This window comes from Hippichthys cyanospilos, chromosome 4 (assembly GCF_059441005.1).
Source record: "Hippichthys cyanospilos isolate Australia breed blue-spotted pipefish chromosome 4, RoL_Hcya_1.0, whole genome shotgun sequence".
NCBI classification, from domain to species: Eukaryota; Metazoa; Chordata; class Actinopteri; order Syngnathiformes; family Syngnathidae; genus Hippichthys; species Hippichthys cyanospilos.
This window is the reverse complement of record NC_142372.1, coordinates 3,825,504-3,840,720: the sequence shown is the minus strand read 5'-3', so window position 1 is coordinate 3,840,720 and position 15,217 is coordinate 3,825,504. Positions and strand designations below refer to the sequence as shown.

General features: G+C 39.0%; 1 protein-coding gene across 1 annotated transcript in view; it reads right to left on the bottom strand.

Annotated features, from left to right (window-relative positions):
- LOC148424320 (protein kinase C-binding protein NELL1-like) overlaps positions 1-15,217 on the bottom strand; it is a 155,759-nt gene that overhangs the window by 15,495 nt on the left and 125,047 nt on the right. Inside the window, exon 15 of the mRNA XM_088413686.1 lies at positions 3,359-3,454. Coding sequence (XP_088269812.1) covers positions 3,359-3,454 — 96 coding nt within the window. The remainder of the gene's footprint in view (positions 1-3,358; positions 3,455-15,217) is intronic.

Sequence of the window (15,217 nt, the reverse complement as noted above, 5' to 3'; positions counted from 1 at the left end):
TGCTGGCCGAAGGTAACTTGTACTTGCACGCCATGCGGGCTAGAGTGTGATTCGCTGAAATATAGTACAACCGAGTAATCCTTTTGATGCCGCACAAACTCCCCGTAAAACATTACTGAGATCATTTGCTGAGATAACGCATCCCCGTAGAACAATAATGTGCAAATAAAACACTTTTGGTAGGAAAACAAACTGGCCGAAAACAAAAGGGGAAGTTTAGAAGACAAAACAGCACGCAAAAGCAGCTGCTGTGACAAAACACGCAAATAAGAACGTCCGTTGGGAAAACCTGTTCAAACGTACTTGCAAGTATAGTGGGTCCCCGGTTTACCAGATTAATCCGTTCCGCGGTTGGGATAGTAACGCGAATTCGCCCTCTGACGGGCAATCCAAACCTACGTTAATTAGCTGATGCGTATAAAACCCCAGGTCAAAATTGTCTATAAATGTTAAAAATTGGTATCAAAATAGTATAATAAGTGATTCGTATATTTAATATACATGTATACAATTAAATAACATCATAAATAAAACAAGATTTATTTACCTTTGAGTGATGCCGGTTATGGCCATATTCCCTAGTAAGGGTCGCCAAGGCTAGGCTAGCTTAGCCTTCTTTGTATTCAAATAAAATAAATCATCTTTTTTAACATGACTAGCAATCTTGGGACTCATGGATAAACAATTCAAGTTGTAATTAAGCACTAAAATACATAAATACAACACTGAAAGCTCTCTCATCAAGTCTTTAGGCAGCCATCTTTGTGACCGCGTGCGCCGACCAATAGCAAACCAGCATCTTCGTGACCTCATCACGCTGAGCAAAAGTAGACGAGTATCTTAGGGAGTCGAGACGCCGGCCGAGAGCAGACCGGCATTGTAGTGACGCCTTGCAGCGGAGGCAGTTTGACGCCAACAGTAAACAAGAGCAATTATCTAAAAACGCCTGAAGAGGGAGGCAAAACAACAACCAACCAACCCCACAGGTCATGACAGTTGTTGATGTTAATCGTGAAGCGGGATAAATGCCTTAAAGAGGAGACGAAAAAACTGCATTTCACATCGTAACGTGAAAAAAACGTAAACCAGGCACGCCGTAACCCAGGGGTCCACTGTATGTTCAAATATATTTACAAGTACAGTACATTTGAAAGTATTTTCAAGTACAACGTGTCTGTAGGATAAATGCTAAAATTATGGCATTTTGGGGGGGGAAAACATTATTTGTAGAACCGAAACTAGGGTCAATCTGTTTCAAATTATGTTTGAAAATCAAAGTCAAAGATGTTTAATCCACAACGGCGGCTCCATACGTCCATAATTGTAGCGGTTACTGAGTCCAAAACACGGTTTACATGAAATCATCCAAATACTATCCTCAAATCCTCGATATGTTGTTGTCGTTAAAACTCTTCAATTCAAGCCCAGTCGACGCATGAACGTTTTCTTCCCGGACAAAAAACAGATTTGTGTATCTGTGAAAGGAGCCTCCGCAAAAGCAAAATAACATCCGCTTCACGGCGAGTATTACAAAGTGCCAGGTAGCGGTGGCGCCAAACTTTCAAATAATAACAATAATTCTGCTGCACTGGCAAATATCTCTCTTCATCTTTTATGAAAAGAGACTGGGCCAAAAATGCTTTTCGCCTCCGATACACAATGTTAACAACTGAGGCCTCTCGCTCTGCTATCTGTCAGCATTTATTTTCTCTTCTCCATATTTCATCGCTTTTTTTTTTTTTGCTGCGAGGTACACATTTTTTTCCCCCTTACCTTTTTACACTTGGTTAAACGGACGTGTTCGTTTCCCCGATTTGTATATCGTCGCTTTCGGGGTGACGTTCTAAATCTCGTTTTGCCCAAATATGGTCGACGTCCCCTTTTTTTCTAACGAGCGTGAAGGTGCGGAGTCCTAACGCGTCCTCCATCCGTCTTAGTCTCAGCCAGAAGACGGCGAGAAGTAGCTTTACATTTATCTTTCTTTTCTTCCATTAGAAAGCACTTAGTTGCTTCTGTGAAGCATCGTTTTGGCTCCCCGGCAGTTGGGGGGGGCACCAAGACTTGATGTCAGTTTAAAGTGTGAAGGGCTTTAAATTTTCGTCCAGCTGAGAATTAATCCCACGCAGTAAAAATAATCAGTGAGCTCTCCGGAGATTTTGCACTTTTTTACATTTCTGTCCAAGTCCTACTAACCTACTAAAACACCATTAGGGAAATATCACGGCGGATCGCAGCACTGTGAACTTGGAGCCGAAGTATGTTGCTCATAAAATGTCCGCCGCTTCTTGTTAACATTGCAACAAAGAAGGAGAAAAAATTGGGCTGGGAGATTTTCAATGTACTAAATACAGTCAGGGGTGTCCAAACTTTTTTTTTTTTTTCTCCGGGGGACGCATATAGGAAAATGTAAAGCTGTTTTTTATTTGTTTTTTATTAACTTATTAAACATGTAAAAAAAAAAATTAAGGGTGCGACCTGTTTGGGGAATTACGGTAAATAAAATGAAGCTGGTTTTTATTTGTTTTTGTTTTTTTTAACCTATTAAACATGCCAAATTTCAAAGATGGTCCTCAACTTTGGATATTTATGGCAAAATGAACTAATGCTGGAGGACGGTACACTGGCGCTGCGTTCACTGACAACTCACAATGTGGGAATTCTGATACACACTTAATATAACTCACAACAAATATATAATTTACGGATATGAACACAGGAAAATGTGAATAATTTAGGAAGATGAGATTTATTTTCTTTTGCTTAATTTTCACATTGTTGCTAAATCGTTACGTAGAACATATCGGAATTTGACCCTAAAATTACGGGTGCGTCCTGCACACGCGTGCATCCTATGTTTGGGGAATTACGGTAAATAAAATGAAGCTGGTTTTTATTTATTTATTTTTTTTAACTTATTAAACATGCCAAATTTCAAAGATGGTCCTCAACTTTGGGCATTTATGGCAAAATGAACTAGTGCTGGAGGACGGTACACTGGCGCTGCGTTCACTGACCACTCACAATGTGGGAAATCTGAAATACACTTACTGTAACTCACAACATATATAATTTATGGATATGAACACAGGAAAATGTGAATAATTTAGGGAGATGAGATTTATTTTCTTTTGCTTAATTTTCACATTGTTTCTAAATCGTTACGTAGAACATATCGGAATTTGACCCTAAAATTACGGGTGCGTAATGCACACGGGTGCGTCCTATGTTTGGGGAATTACGGTAAATAAAACGATGATAATAAAATCATTTTACTTGACTGCATGACACACCTGGCCACCCCTCACCGAGGCGTTACGACATTGAAAAATTTCCCGCTCGTCATACTCGGTGGTCTTACCCGTCTCACAATATCGTCCTGTGAATCCTGAAGGGCAAACGCAGGTGTTGGGGGACACGCATGTCCCGCCGCTTCTGCAACCCTCTTCGCAGAAAGCTGAGAAGACAAGCAGAAGAAGAAGAAGAAAAAAAAAAAAAGATAAAAGCTCACGCTTCACATTTGCGCTTGTGTCGGATTTTATTTTTAGGCAGCGTAATGTCGTATTTTTATATTCACTCAAATGCTGCAGGATTATGCCTGTCAAGCCCGAAATTTTCTCTATGCAACTCCAGCACTCTAAACTTATTAATACTGTTTACAGAAGCTGAATTATGCAGCCAAATTCATCCTTTTTCTATAATCCTTGTGCACACACTTTGCAAACTATACACATTGCATTTTGATCAATTTCCAGCAGATGATTAAAATTCTGACATTTCTTTGCAATTGCAGCTGGACGTGTGAGATTTTGTGGACACAAAGAACCATCATCCAAATTTTGGACCACATCAAATCTTTATAATGAAAATTTTTGACATGCGTTTGAATTGGATTCATGACATTGTTTTTCCTGTGATTTTTGCAACATTCTGTTGAGCGGCGGTCAAACTATGTCAGCAAACAGAAAATTCTTTGTTGACTTGTGTTTCACCTCAGGACAGTAGGTGGCGGTAGAGACCAATTAATGGCTGTGTCTTAAAGTGTCATCGTCGGACTACAAAGTCCGACCGTACCATTTTTCTTTTTTTTTGTGGGTGTTAGTAAGTATAACCAACATATGTATGGATAGAAGTGATGCCACTTAACAATTTGAGCGGTTGAAGGAAAAAAATATTTATAAATAACTTTAATCATCACGGCCTTTACTCATTAACAAAATTGGGAAAAAATGCAATGTGTATAGTTTGCGAAACGTGTGCACAAAGGGTTAACAGATGCAGTTGTCACCATTTACATCTGTTACATTCGAGATGAGTCCCAAATTCTGGATGCAAACTTTAATTTGAACAATTAGGGAATGGTGCTGTTTTCATTCGTCAATTGCCCAATCATTCGAAAATAACATTAAACATCCGTCACAGACTTACTCGAGTTTGACAAAGAGCTTCAGTGTGGCTGGCTACATTAGCATCTTTGTTGCTCGCGTTAGCTGTGGCTGCAGTCACAGCTGGGTGCTTTACATTTATGTGATAAGCTAAAATTGAGCTGCTTCTGTAGCAAGCTCCTCCTTAATACGAATCTCTCTACCTTTCACCTGATACTTTTTAAAGTATAATTTACCATAGATCGGACCAACAAGTGTTACCAGCACTTCCATTTTGACCATCAGGGAGGAATGGTGCCATTTTCTTTTGTCAATTGCCAAATAATTACAAAATAACATTCCAAATTTAAAAAATTGCAGACTTGCTCAAACGCGGGGTGTTCTCGAGCTTTGCTCTGGCCGGCTACATTAGCATCTTTGTTGCTATCTTCGGCTGTGGCTGCAGTAGCATTTGGATGCTTTGCATTTATGCGGTAAGTGAAATTTAAGCTGCTTCTGTGGAAAGCAAGATCCCGCCTGATAAGAATCACTCTTCACATCTTCTTCCCATCCCTCCGACAATAGCAGCCCATCAGATTACGCCAAACACGACAGCCAATCAGCGTCCACTTCAGGGCGTGATTGACCTTTGTTTTCCGAGCCGCAATTTAAGCGCGAGAAGCCCTGATGAATAGACACTGATTTAATCATCACACATAAAGCTAGGAATTAAATAAAATGATTTTGACACCCCTAGATTTAATATCGCCGACTGTTTATTTGAGTAAGTGTATGATTTAAAAAGTCCCTCATTAAGAGCCTGATTGCTTCTGTACTAATAAACCCCGCACTGAAATATTAATTACACTCATATTGACTCAATCTATCTCCAGTGCTAATTATCATTTCGCCGCCATCAGCATTATGCCGCCTGTCTTTTCCGATTAATGACTTTCAAACGCGGGGAGGGGAAACCACAATGACCGTCGTAACGCGTGTGATTCATTATTAAATGTATCGTATGCAGCTAATGAATTGGGCCGCAATAAAATTCGTCCTCAGGCTTCATTAGGTCTTGCGATTTTCGTTACGTATGCTATTTTGTGATGAAGTCTTAATTACCGCGATCCGTCTTGGCCCCGCCTCCTCCGACTGACAGACGTGGGATCAATTCAAATAAAGCGGCAATATTGGCGGCTCCGTTTCATTTGAAACTCGGCAAAATATCTTGAGGCGGGGGACGCGAAAGACGAAAGTTCAGACTTGTAAAACGCCGCTCCTGAAGGCGGGCTTGTGTTGGCGCGGCGGGAATTCAAACGGTGGAATCATACCAATCGTCTGTGCCGCGCTAGCATCATTGTCGCTCCCGTGACCTCCAGTTAAACCATCGGGACGCTCAAGCGAGCCTGTTGCTGACTCGCGACTTCAAGACACGCTTATACTCACAGATTTGCGATTGGAGTTTCCCATTATGGGCCTAGATTGCTTTCGGGTGGGCGGTGAGAATGAAATCACTCCGCTATGCGCCATGGCTAACAGCCCCCGTTCACGCTCATTGGGCATCTAAGGATCCGTCTCAGAATTAGTGTTGAAGTGAACGGTGAAAGCCAACGGGTATTCCACCGATGGCCAGAAATATCCAAAGTGCGTTTTAATTCGAGCGTGGGCGAGATGTCCGATAATTACGGACTTCCGCGGCTCAGTGATGTGACGTAATGATGCTTTGTTGGTTTTGTGATAATGACGCTATTAAAGTTTCTTCTTAAAAAACAAAACACAACAAAACAAAAAAAAACAGGACAGTACGTGCTCCAACTATTAGGACCGACCATTAAACGAAGGGATATTTTGTACCGTATATTCCGCAGTATAAGGCACACCTAAAAGCCTTATTTTTTTTTAAAAAGCTGGTGGTGCGCCTTATAATCAGGTGCGCCTTATATATGGATCTATATTGCGATTGGGATTGGTAGATGGGGAATGAAGTGATAAAGTAAGCTTTACCTGTTTCTTTTGTGTGTTTAGAGTTGAACAACGTTGCTCATATTGACTGAGTTTAGAATTATTATTTGAGTTGTTGTTATTACTTTGATTATTACTATATTGTGATTGAAAAAGTTTTCAAATATGTCATTAATCAAGGGTGCGCCTTATAATCCGGTGCGCCTTATATATGGAGAAGGTTTTAAAATATGTCATTGATTGAGGGTGCGCCTTATAATCTGGTGCGGGCTTATAGTGCAGAAAAGAAGGTACGTATATTAAACAGACCTCACACGATTTTGATTAATCTTGGATATGATTCCTTAAACTATGACTGCGCCTTATAAACAGGTGCGCCTTATATATGGATCTATATTGCGATTGGGATTGGTAGATGGGGAATGAAGTGATAAAGTAAGCTTTACCTGTTTCTTTTGTGTGTTTACAGTTGAACAACGTTGCTCATATTGACTGAGTTTAGAATTATTATTTGAGTTGTTGTTATTACTTTGATTATTACTATATTGTGATTGAAAAAGTTTTCAAATATGTCATTAATTAAGGGTGCGCCTTATAATCCGGTGCGCCTTATATATGGAAAAGGTTTTAAAATATGTAATTGATTGAGGGTGCGCCTTATAATCTAGTGCGGAAAAGAAGGTACGTATATTAAACAGACCTCAAACGATTTTGATTATCCTTGGATATGATTCTTTAAACTATTACTATTCATACTATTCATCAGAACACGGCATTTCGTAGACGAACGAAGGGACATGAAATGAGTTTTTATTGAGTTTACACAGTCGGGTAAAAGTCAAGCTAACTGTAGCGACGTGTGTTCATGCTATGCATGGCAATAACATGCTGCCAATGCAACTTCAAAATAAACTGTGCATTCTACCATAATATATGGATATTATTTTGAAGCACATTGTACTCAACAATGACCGTTTTAAAGTGTTGTATAAATACAACTGTCAAGTTCAATTGCTAAATTGTAGACATGTATACAATCAGAATACATGGTAGATAAAAAATACAGAAAGGATTTATTTACCTTTGAGTGACGCTTGCTATGCCCATATTCCCTAGTAAGAGTAGCCTAGGCTAGGCTAGCTTCGTATTTCTTGATTATCTCCAGCTTGGTTTCCATAGAAATCATCTTCTTACTTCTCTCTTTAACATCACTAGCAAGGCTAACCCTTTCAACTTTGAATTAAGCAGTAAAATACACTATAAATACGCTTAGAACAAAGCTTTACAGTTCCGCCATTTTGAAACGAGTGAGGCCGACCAATAGCAGACCAGCATCTCTGTCAGGAGACGCCGACCAATAGGAGACTAGCATCGTAGTCACGCGTTGCATGGAAGCAGTTTGACGGCAATAGTAAATACCTGCCATTACCTAAAAAACGCCAGCAGATGGAGGCAAAACAACACAAATACAGCCAAGCCCCTAGGGTCATGACAGTTGTTTTGGGCGCGAAACTCGGAAAATACCATAACGAGGGGATGAAAAAACTCAGTATTCCACGTCGCAACATGAAAATAACCTAAGTCAGAGACTCATTGTAGTGACGCATTGGATGCAGGCATTGAAAATAAGTGCAATTACCTGAAAACGCCTGCGGATGGAGTCAAAACAACACAAATACAGGCAACCCCCTAGGGTCATGACAGTTGTTTCTGTCGCGAAACCGGGAAAATACATTAAAGAGGGGACAAAAAACTCAGTATTCCACATCGCAACATGAAAAAAACGTACGCCGGGGACACTGTAACGTGAGGGCCCACTGTATTTCTTATTTTTCTCCGTATATTTGATTAGTTGATACTCAGGAGGATAATCGAAAGCCAAAACACATACATAGAATATATTATCACAAAGAAAACTTGCAATGATCGAAATATTCCGCCGGCATTTAAACATTGAGCGTGAAGCGCACGAGTCCCATGTAGCGCTGCCATATATCAGCGCAGGAGTTATATGTCACTGTGAGCCACCGAGTTTACAATGAGTGAATAAATCAATACTTGTAAAGAAGCGCTTGGCTGCCAGTCGTTTGTACTGCCGCGGGGACAAACAGGCCGCGGAAACAATGACCACCCTGACTCAGGTCAGCGTCGCCGGAGATTGTATGGGTGTCTTGTAAACCTCACTGATGGCTTTGTTCGGGCGTGAAGCGTAGGTCAACTACCTTCATCCAAGACGCCTTTTGCTCCTCCGGGAAACGACGACGACGGCGCTTGCAATCGTATTTCTAAAAAAAGGCTTCTAATCGTCGAGCAAAGCGAGAAACACGTTTGAATCTCACAGATAGTTCGACAGCAACGCGGAAGGTGCTCACCCTTGGCGGTTGAGTTTTTTTTAAGGACTGTGCGTATATGAGAGTTAAAAAAAAAAAAAAAGCCGGAGCAAGGTGGTTTGCGCAGATTAAAGATGCATTGAGAATGATTTTTTACCATCATAATGCTTCTGCAGATGGTTGTGAGGGCAGATGATCAATACTGCAGGCATGCCAATTTATTACCCCTCCCCGTGATTTTACACAGTTCTTTTGCCGTGAGGAGCCTCCATATATTCCAATCATTTAAGGATGGATTGCTTTCCGCCAGCCGCCAATGAAGAAACACATTTCCAAATCCTCACAAATAAGGCAAACATTTTCTCCAAGCTTTTCACAATTTGTTGTGATAACACCAAATTCTAACTTTCTCTGATTTGAAGTTCAATTCACGAATCCAAATGCATTTTGGAAGCAGGCTACAGTACCTCAATTTAGAGTTTATGCAAGGGAAGTTCCCTTTATTGTCAAAAAAGTACCATATTTTCCGCACTATAAGGCGCACCGGATTATAAGGCGCACCCGCAATGAATGACATATTTTCAAACTTTTTCAACCACAATATAGTATTACTCAAAGTAATAACAATCTACGGAACAATCTCAATATTGTTCCATATATAAGGCGCACCTGATTATAAGGCGCACCAATCAGCTTTTTCAAAAAATTAAGGCTTTTAGGTGCGCCTTATAGTGACGAAAATACGGTACTGCTCAGAAGAATAAAACAAAACAAATTGCTTGTTTTCTATTGAAACAATTCATAGTGTTAATGAAGTAAGTCTGATTGTTTCGCTTTGCTACACTTAAACTTGATTAAATTAGCTGAATTAAAAAAGCCTTATTATTTTTCAAAATTAAGCGAACTTGTAGTGAACTCATTCAATCCCAAAGATGTATTTACCATAGTAGAAGATACACCTTTAATTACTGGGTCAAATTCTTGTGTTTTCTATGGTACCGTGTATAAGACGTAGCAACATTTTGGCAAAAATGTATAAACTATAGCAAAACAGACCACATCTCATCTTCATATTTTCTTGTGTTAACAGCCTGTATGTTAAATATGTGTTGCACGTTAAGTGTGTTTCGGAATTCCCACATTGTGAGCGGTCGGTGAACACAGCGCCAGATCAAGTTCATTTTGCCACAATGACCAAAAACAAGTCAAACACAATACCTTTCTGTGTTCTCTAACCGGTGCACTCATAACTGAATTAATACTTCACACTTAACCTGCAAAAAAACAAACAAATTAAAAAAAAAAAAAAAACCCGGATGGATTCAAACATTGGTTCAGTCTGCTTGCTTCTTTTTGTGAAAATAATGTGGTACAACCTATCCTCTGGCAGCTAGCACCCAACTGATTCCATCCCCTTCCATCCGCCACTTGCCCCATCATTTTATATATATATATATATATATATATATATATATATATATATATATATATATATATACATTTTTTTAAAGTACCCAATTACTTAAAGTAATTGATCACCTCAGTACTTAATTCATTTAGCACTTGGAAAAATCAAAATAAATAAACAAACAAACAAATAAATAAATAAATAAATAAATAAATAAATATATTCTGTATAGGAGAAGCAAGAAATATCATGTGAAATGGTGTTGTTTCATTTTTTTCACAGTATCTTCAACAAAGTTCACTGTTTGGAAGCATAAAACAAAGAATCAAGCTGAATACTATTTTTTGTTTTTCTCCAAATGCTTACCGAGGTAAAAAAAAAATACCGAGAGAAAAAATTACAAATAAAAAAACGAGATTTCGATCCCGGATGATGAAGAGGTTGCTCCAAATTAAAAGGAAGAAAGAACATGCTTGGCATTTCTTCTATGTACAAGTAGCACAAAAAAAAAAAACAAGCCCAAAAAAAAAAAAAAAAAAAAATCATTTTTTTCTCTAGTGTTATGCTAAAGGAGGGTCAAAAAAAATGACTAAATTAGCTTAACGCTTCAGACCGATTCCAGACAGTTGGTCCAAGATTTGGCCAATTATGGTTAAAAAATAGCATCGGAATCTCGAAGCTAGTTTTAATGGTCGCAGAGGCCTTTTATTGATCTTTTATAACAACATACCAATGGACCAGTAAGACCATGAAAGAGAAAATTCACAGGCTAAATATTAAAAAAAAAAACACAAAAAAAAAACGATCTAATTCAACATTAACTAGCAAACTCGCCATTCCCATCACGTGTGGATGATTTTATCTATTTTAATCTGCGGAAGAGTCACAGGGGCATGGAGCTACCAGAGGGGAGGAACGGGGACGCCCTTGGCGGCGGGATGTGAGGAGCTTTCATAACGATACGCGGAGCGTCCAAATCCATTATTGAAACACGCGCGCAAGTTGCTGACGCCGCCGCTTTCCCCGAGCAACCTCCGCCGTTTCGCTGATAAGATGGCGTTTACCGCTGAGATGAACGATGGCGAGCCGGAATTACTCGCGACGTGTCGGCGGGGTCCGGAGGAGGGACGCGGAACCTGAAATGCGTTTGATCCCGCCGGGAGATTGGGACCACTTGTTTTGTTTACGTTTCCTTTTCACGTTGGTGCAAGGATGTACCGAAATCATGCGCGGCAACCAAAAGGAGAGGAAAACTTGACCGTATTTTTCGGACTTATGCTACGTAGCGACTTAGTTGCGAAAATCAAGCTTATGTCTCTAAAAGTGAAAACTGAGATCTTGTTCCCTTTGAAATGATATGTACAGTGATCCCTCCTACTTCGCGGTCTCAGATATCGCGGTCTCAGTAGTTTGCTTTTTTTTCCAGGAAAAATAAAAAATATTTCAAAATAAAAAATCATTTAAAAAATGTGCAAAAATGTACAAAAATTGAAAAAAAGCAAAAAAGTGCATTATGCAGTACTGTATTAATCAAATAACGAAGTAATATTAGTTAATGACTATTAAGAATTCTTCAAGCGTTAAGAGTTCGGGACGTTTTTATCTTATTTTGAAATACATGCTTTTAATTTGTCGGGTCGCCTTACATTTCCGTTTCCTGTTTTACGTTCTCTGTGCGTCATTCGGCTCATTACGGTGACATAGTGAATGACGACGTAAACTCATATTTATAGTTTATTATTATATATGTTGAAAATGTAAGCTACTGCCTATATTTAGTAAGCGATGACTAATTATTCTGTTTATGTGTTTGTTTGTGTAGAGGTTGCACTTTATCGTTAGTAGTTGTTGTTAGCTGTTGCTAACCCGCTAATGTCGGCTAAAAATACAGTACATTCATAGATTAAGTGTTTATATGTTAGTTGACTGACTTTAAGATTGTTGTCGATTTATTATTCAACAGATACTACATGATACACCATACATGAGCCAAAATAAATGTGAAGTTCAAAGTGATGACTTGCGTATTCTTTCACCTGAGTCTTGGTGCGGATAACCAGTCCTGAGAACAAATTCTCAACAAACTAAGTAATATTAGTTATTTAATGAATATACAATAATGTTAATAATGTTAATAAGGATAATGTAATGTTAAATAATAGGAGAAAGGAAATAAAATAGGCAAAAAATACAAAAAAAAGGATTGTTTATGGTTACTGCGGCTATATTGGGGCGTACATAGAAATCTAGGAACTGATACCCTACTTCGCGGATTTCAGACTTTGCGGGGGGTTGACAGCCCCCATTAACCGCAAAGTAGGGGGGGATCACTGTAATACTTGGAGATAGCGCCCAAATTTTTTTTTGATGAAGTTATCGGCAATTTGAATGCTGCCGACTTGAAATCCCAACAGTGCGCGTTGTGTACTAATTCCTAATTTTCAAACACTTTGAATACAATTTGGACTTTTTGGCTGCTGGGAAATTAAAGTCGAGACCTTGGAGTGACGGCGTGTAAAATTTAGAGCGTTTTTCATTCCAACGAAATGAAGAAAACAAAAGTGATAATCACGGGTAAAAAGCACGGTGTCCGCAGCTCTATTCCATTTTTCTTTTAAATAGTCTTCCCAGATTAAATTTCTCTTCTTGGTGTTGGATTTCATCAAATAAATTTCCCCCCAAGCGTGCCACTTACATATGTTTTTTCATTCTTTTTTTATGCATTTTCTGGCTGGTGCGCCTCATACTAACTATCTGCAAAATACGGTATGTATTTGATCCAAATTGTGGACAGGTCTTCGAAAATTCCCTCTTCTCCGTTTTACCAAGAGCAGGAAATGGAGATTTGAAAGGATAGCGGAGTGTCATCCAGACATCTTGAAAGACAGCCCATGGTCAAGATGAAGGATGGCTCAGGCACTCACAGTGACAGACAATGATATGCTGTCAAAAAAAAAAACAGTTGACAGGTAAGAAAACCGCATTGAGAGAGGCTAGGGACATTTAAAGGCAGCCTCAGCGTGAACGAGCTTTATTTTTTAGCTTCGCGTGGAAAAACTCAAATGATAGTCTTCTTTACTTTTGATACTAGCGTTCATTACGACAACAAAGGGCCGATACCGATATTAGATAGTCTTAATGGAGGAGACCCATAACTGATTTGTACTATATAAATATATATATATATATATATATATATATATATATATATATATATATATACACACACACACACCGTATTTTCCGCATTATAAGGCGCACCTAAAAGCCTTAATTTTTTTAAAAAGCTGATGGTGCGCCTTATAATCAGGTGCGCCTTATATATGGATCAATCTTGAGATTGGGATTCGTAGATGGGGAATGAAGTGATAAAATAAGCTTTACCTGTTTCTTTTGTGTGTTTACAGTCGAACAAGGTTGCTCATATTGACAGTTATTATGCTATTGAGAGTTTAGGGTTATTATTATTACTTTAAGTATTACTATATTGTGATTGAAAAAGTTTGAAAATATGTCAATAATTGAGGGTGCGCCTTATAATCTGGTGCGCCTTGTATATGGAAAAAGATTTAAAATATGTCATTAATTGAGGTGCGCCTTATATTCCGGTGCGCCTTGTATGTGGAAAAAGTTTGAAAATATGTCATTAATTGAGGTGCGCCTTATAATCCAGTGTGACTTATACTGCGTAAAATAGGGTATATATAAATATAATATATATATATATATAAATATAATATATATATATATATATATATATATATATATATATATAAAATATATATATATATATATTTTTTTTTTAACAATATATTTTTTAAACTCTTTTTGAAATCTTTTGATTCACATCTTTTCAGTTCTATTTCATTGTTGATCCATAAATTGACACCTAGCAAAAACAAAAAAAACAAACAAACAAAAAAAAAAACCTCCCCCAAAAAAACACAGATAAGCCACTCTGGACTATAAATCGCAGGGCTCAAATCATGAGGAAAAAGCTGCGGCTTATTGTTACAAAATTAAAAAAGAAATTATATTTTTGGGGATCTTTAGATGGTCCTTTTTTTTTCGTACTGCATCTTTGAACCGTGAGTGGCATCTAGTGGTGGCCAAAAATATCCCAAGTGCTTCACGAATCTTCATTTGTGTATCACTAGAAACGGCATTTTTCTGTCCTGATCTCATCTTGGCTCGGATCTGGACTTTGTTGACTCGGATTTAACGTGCGCTTGGACCTTTCCGCCTCAAAGCTAACAACGTCGTCACAACCTCCGCTGTCTTGTAGATTTCCCCTTTTGTCGCACCGGCAAAAAATAATTGCCTGAAATGATCATTAGCAGAAAGCTTAAAACGCGCACTCTCTTCTTCTTTCGCAATTAATCATGGCTTCGCCCAATTAAAATAAAACGCGAGTGGCCTCTAGCGCAGACCCGGACGAGAATCCGCCACGTATTGTATTCAAATGAGACGTGGGGGGGGGGGGAAGCGATTATGTAAACATCAAATTAAATCCTTCAGACTCGTAAGGAAAATCAAGGCCGTAGCCGAGAAGCGGCCCTCGGCGCTTATCGCCTCCTTCCGAAAGCAAACATCCTCCCTCGACGATCGGGAATACATTATCTTTCCTTTATTGCTCGCCGTTAGTTGGGCGAAACGCGGCTCCTCTGCGATTAGCCGCGCTAGCAAGATGAGAGCGGAAGGAGATAAGGCTTTTGTCTCACGATGCTTTTTAGACTCGCTGCTGGAGCAAATGGACCGCCGACGTTTCGGCGCGACGGGCGGCCGATCATTAGGCCCGCTCCCGGACGACGCTGATCTGTAATTGTTTGCTCTGGTCTGATTGGGACTATGTGTCCGGCCACGGCTCCAGGATACGGCGGCCGTCGGGGCTGTCCGAAAACAACAACAAAAAAATGGCTAAACACTTCGTTTCCATTGCAGTTAAAGCAGATCGTTAATAAATCACTGTCAAATGTTTTCTTCGCGCAAAAACCATGTTTAGCTTTCAATCTTCCTGTGACGTGCCCCCTGTGAAACTGGTACAAAGCATTTTTTGGATTGAAAAAAAAATGCACGCACACACTTAAAACGGATAACTTAATTACTCAAAAAATTGGAACTACATTTATAGTGGCATATTTTATTTAGAAACTCCA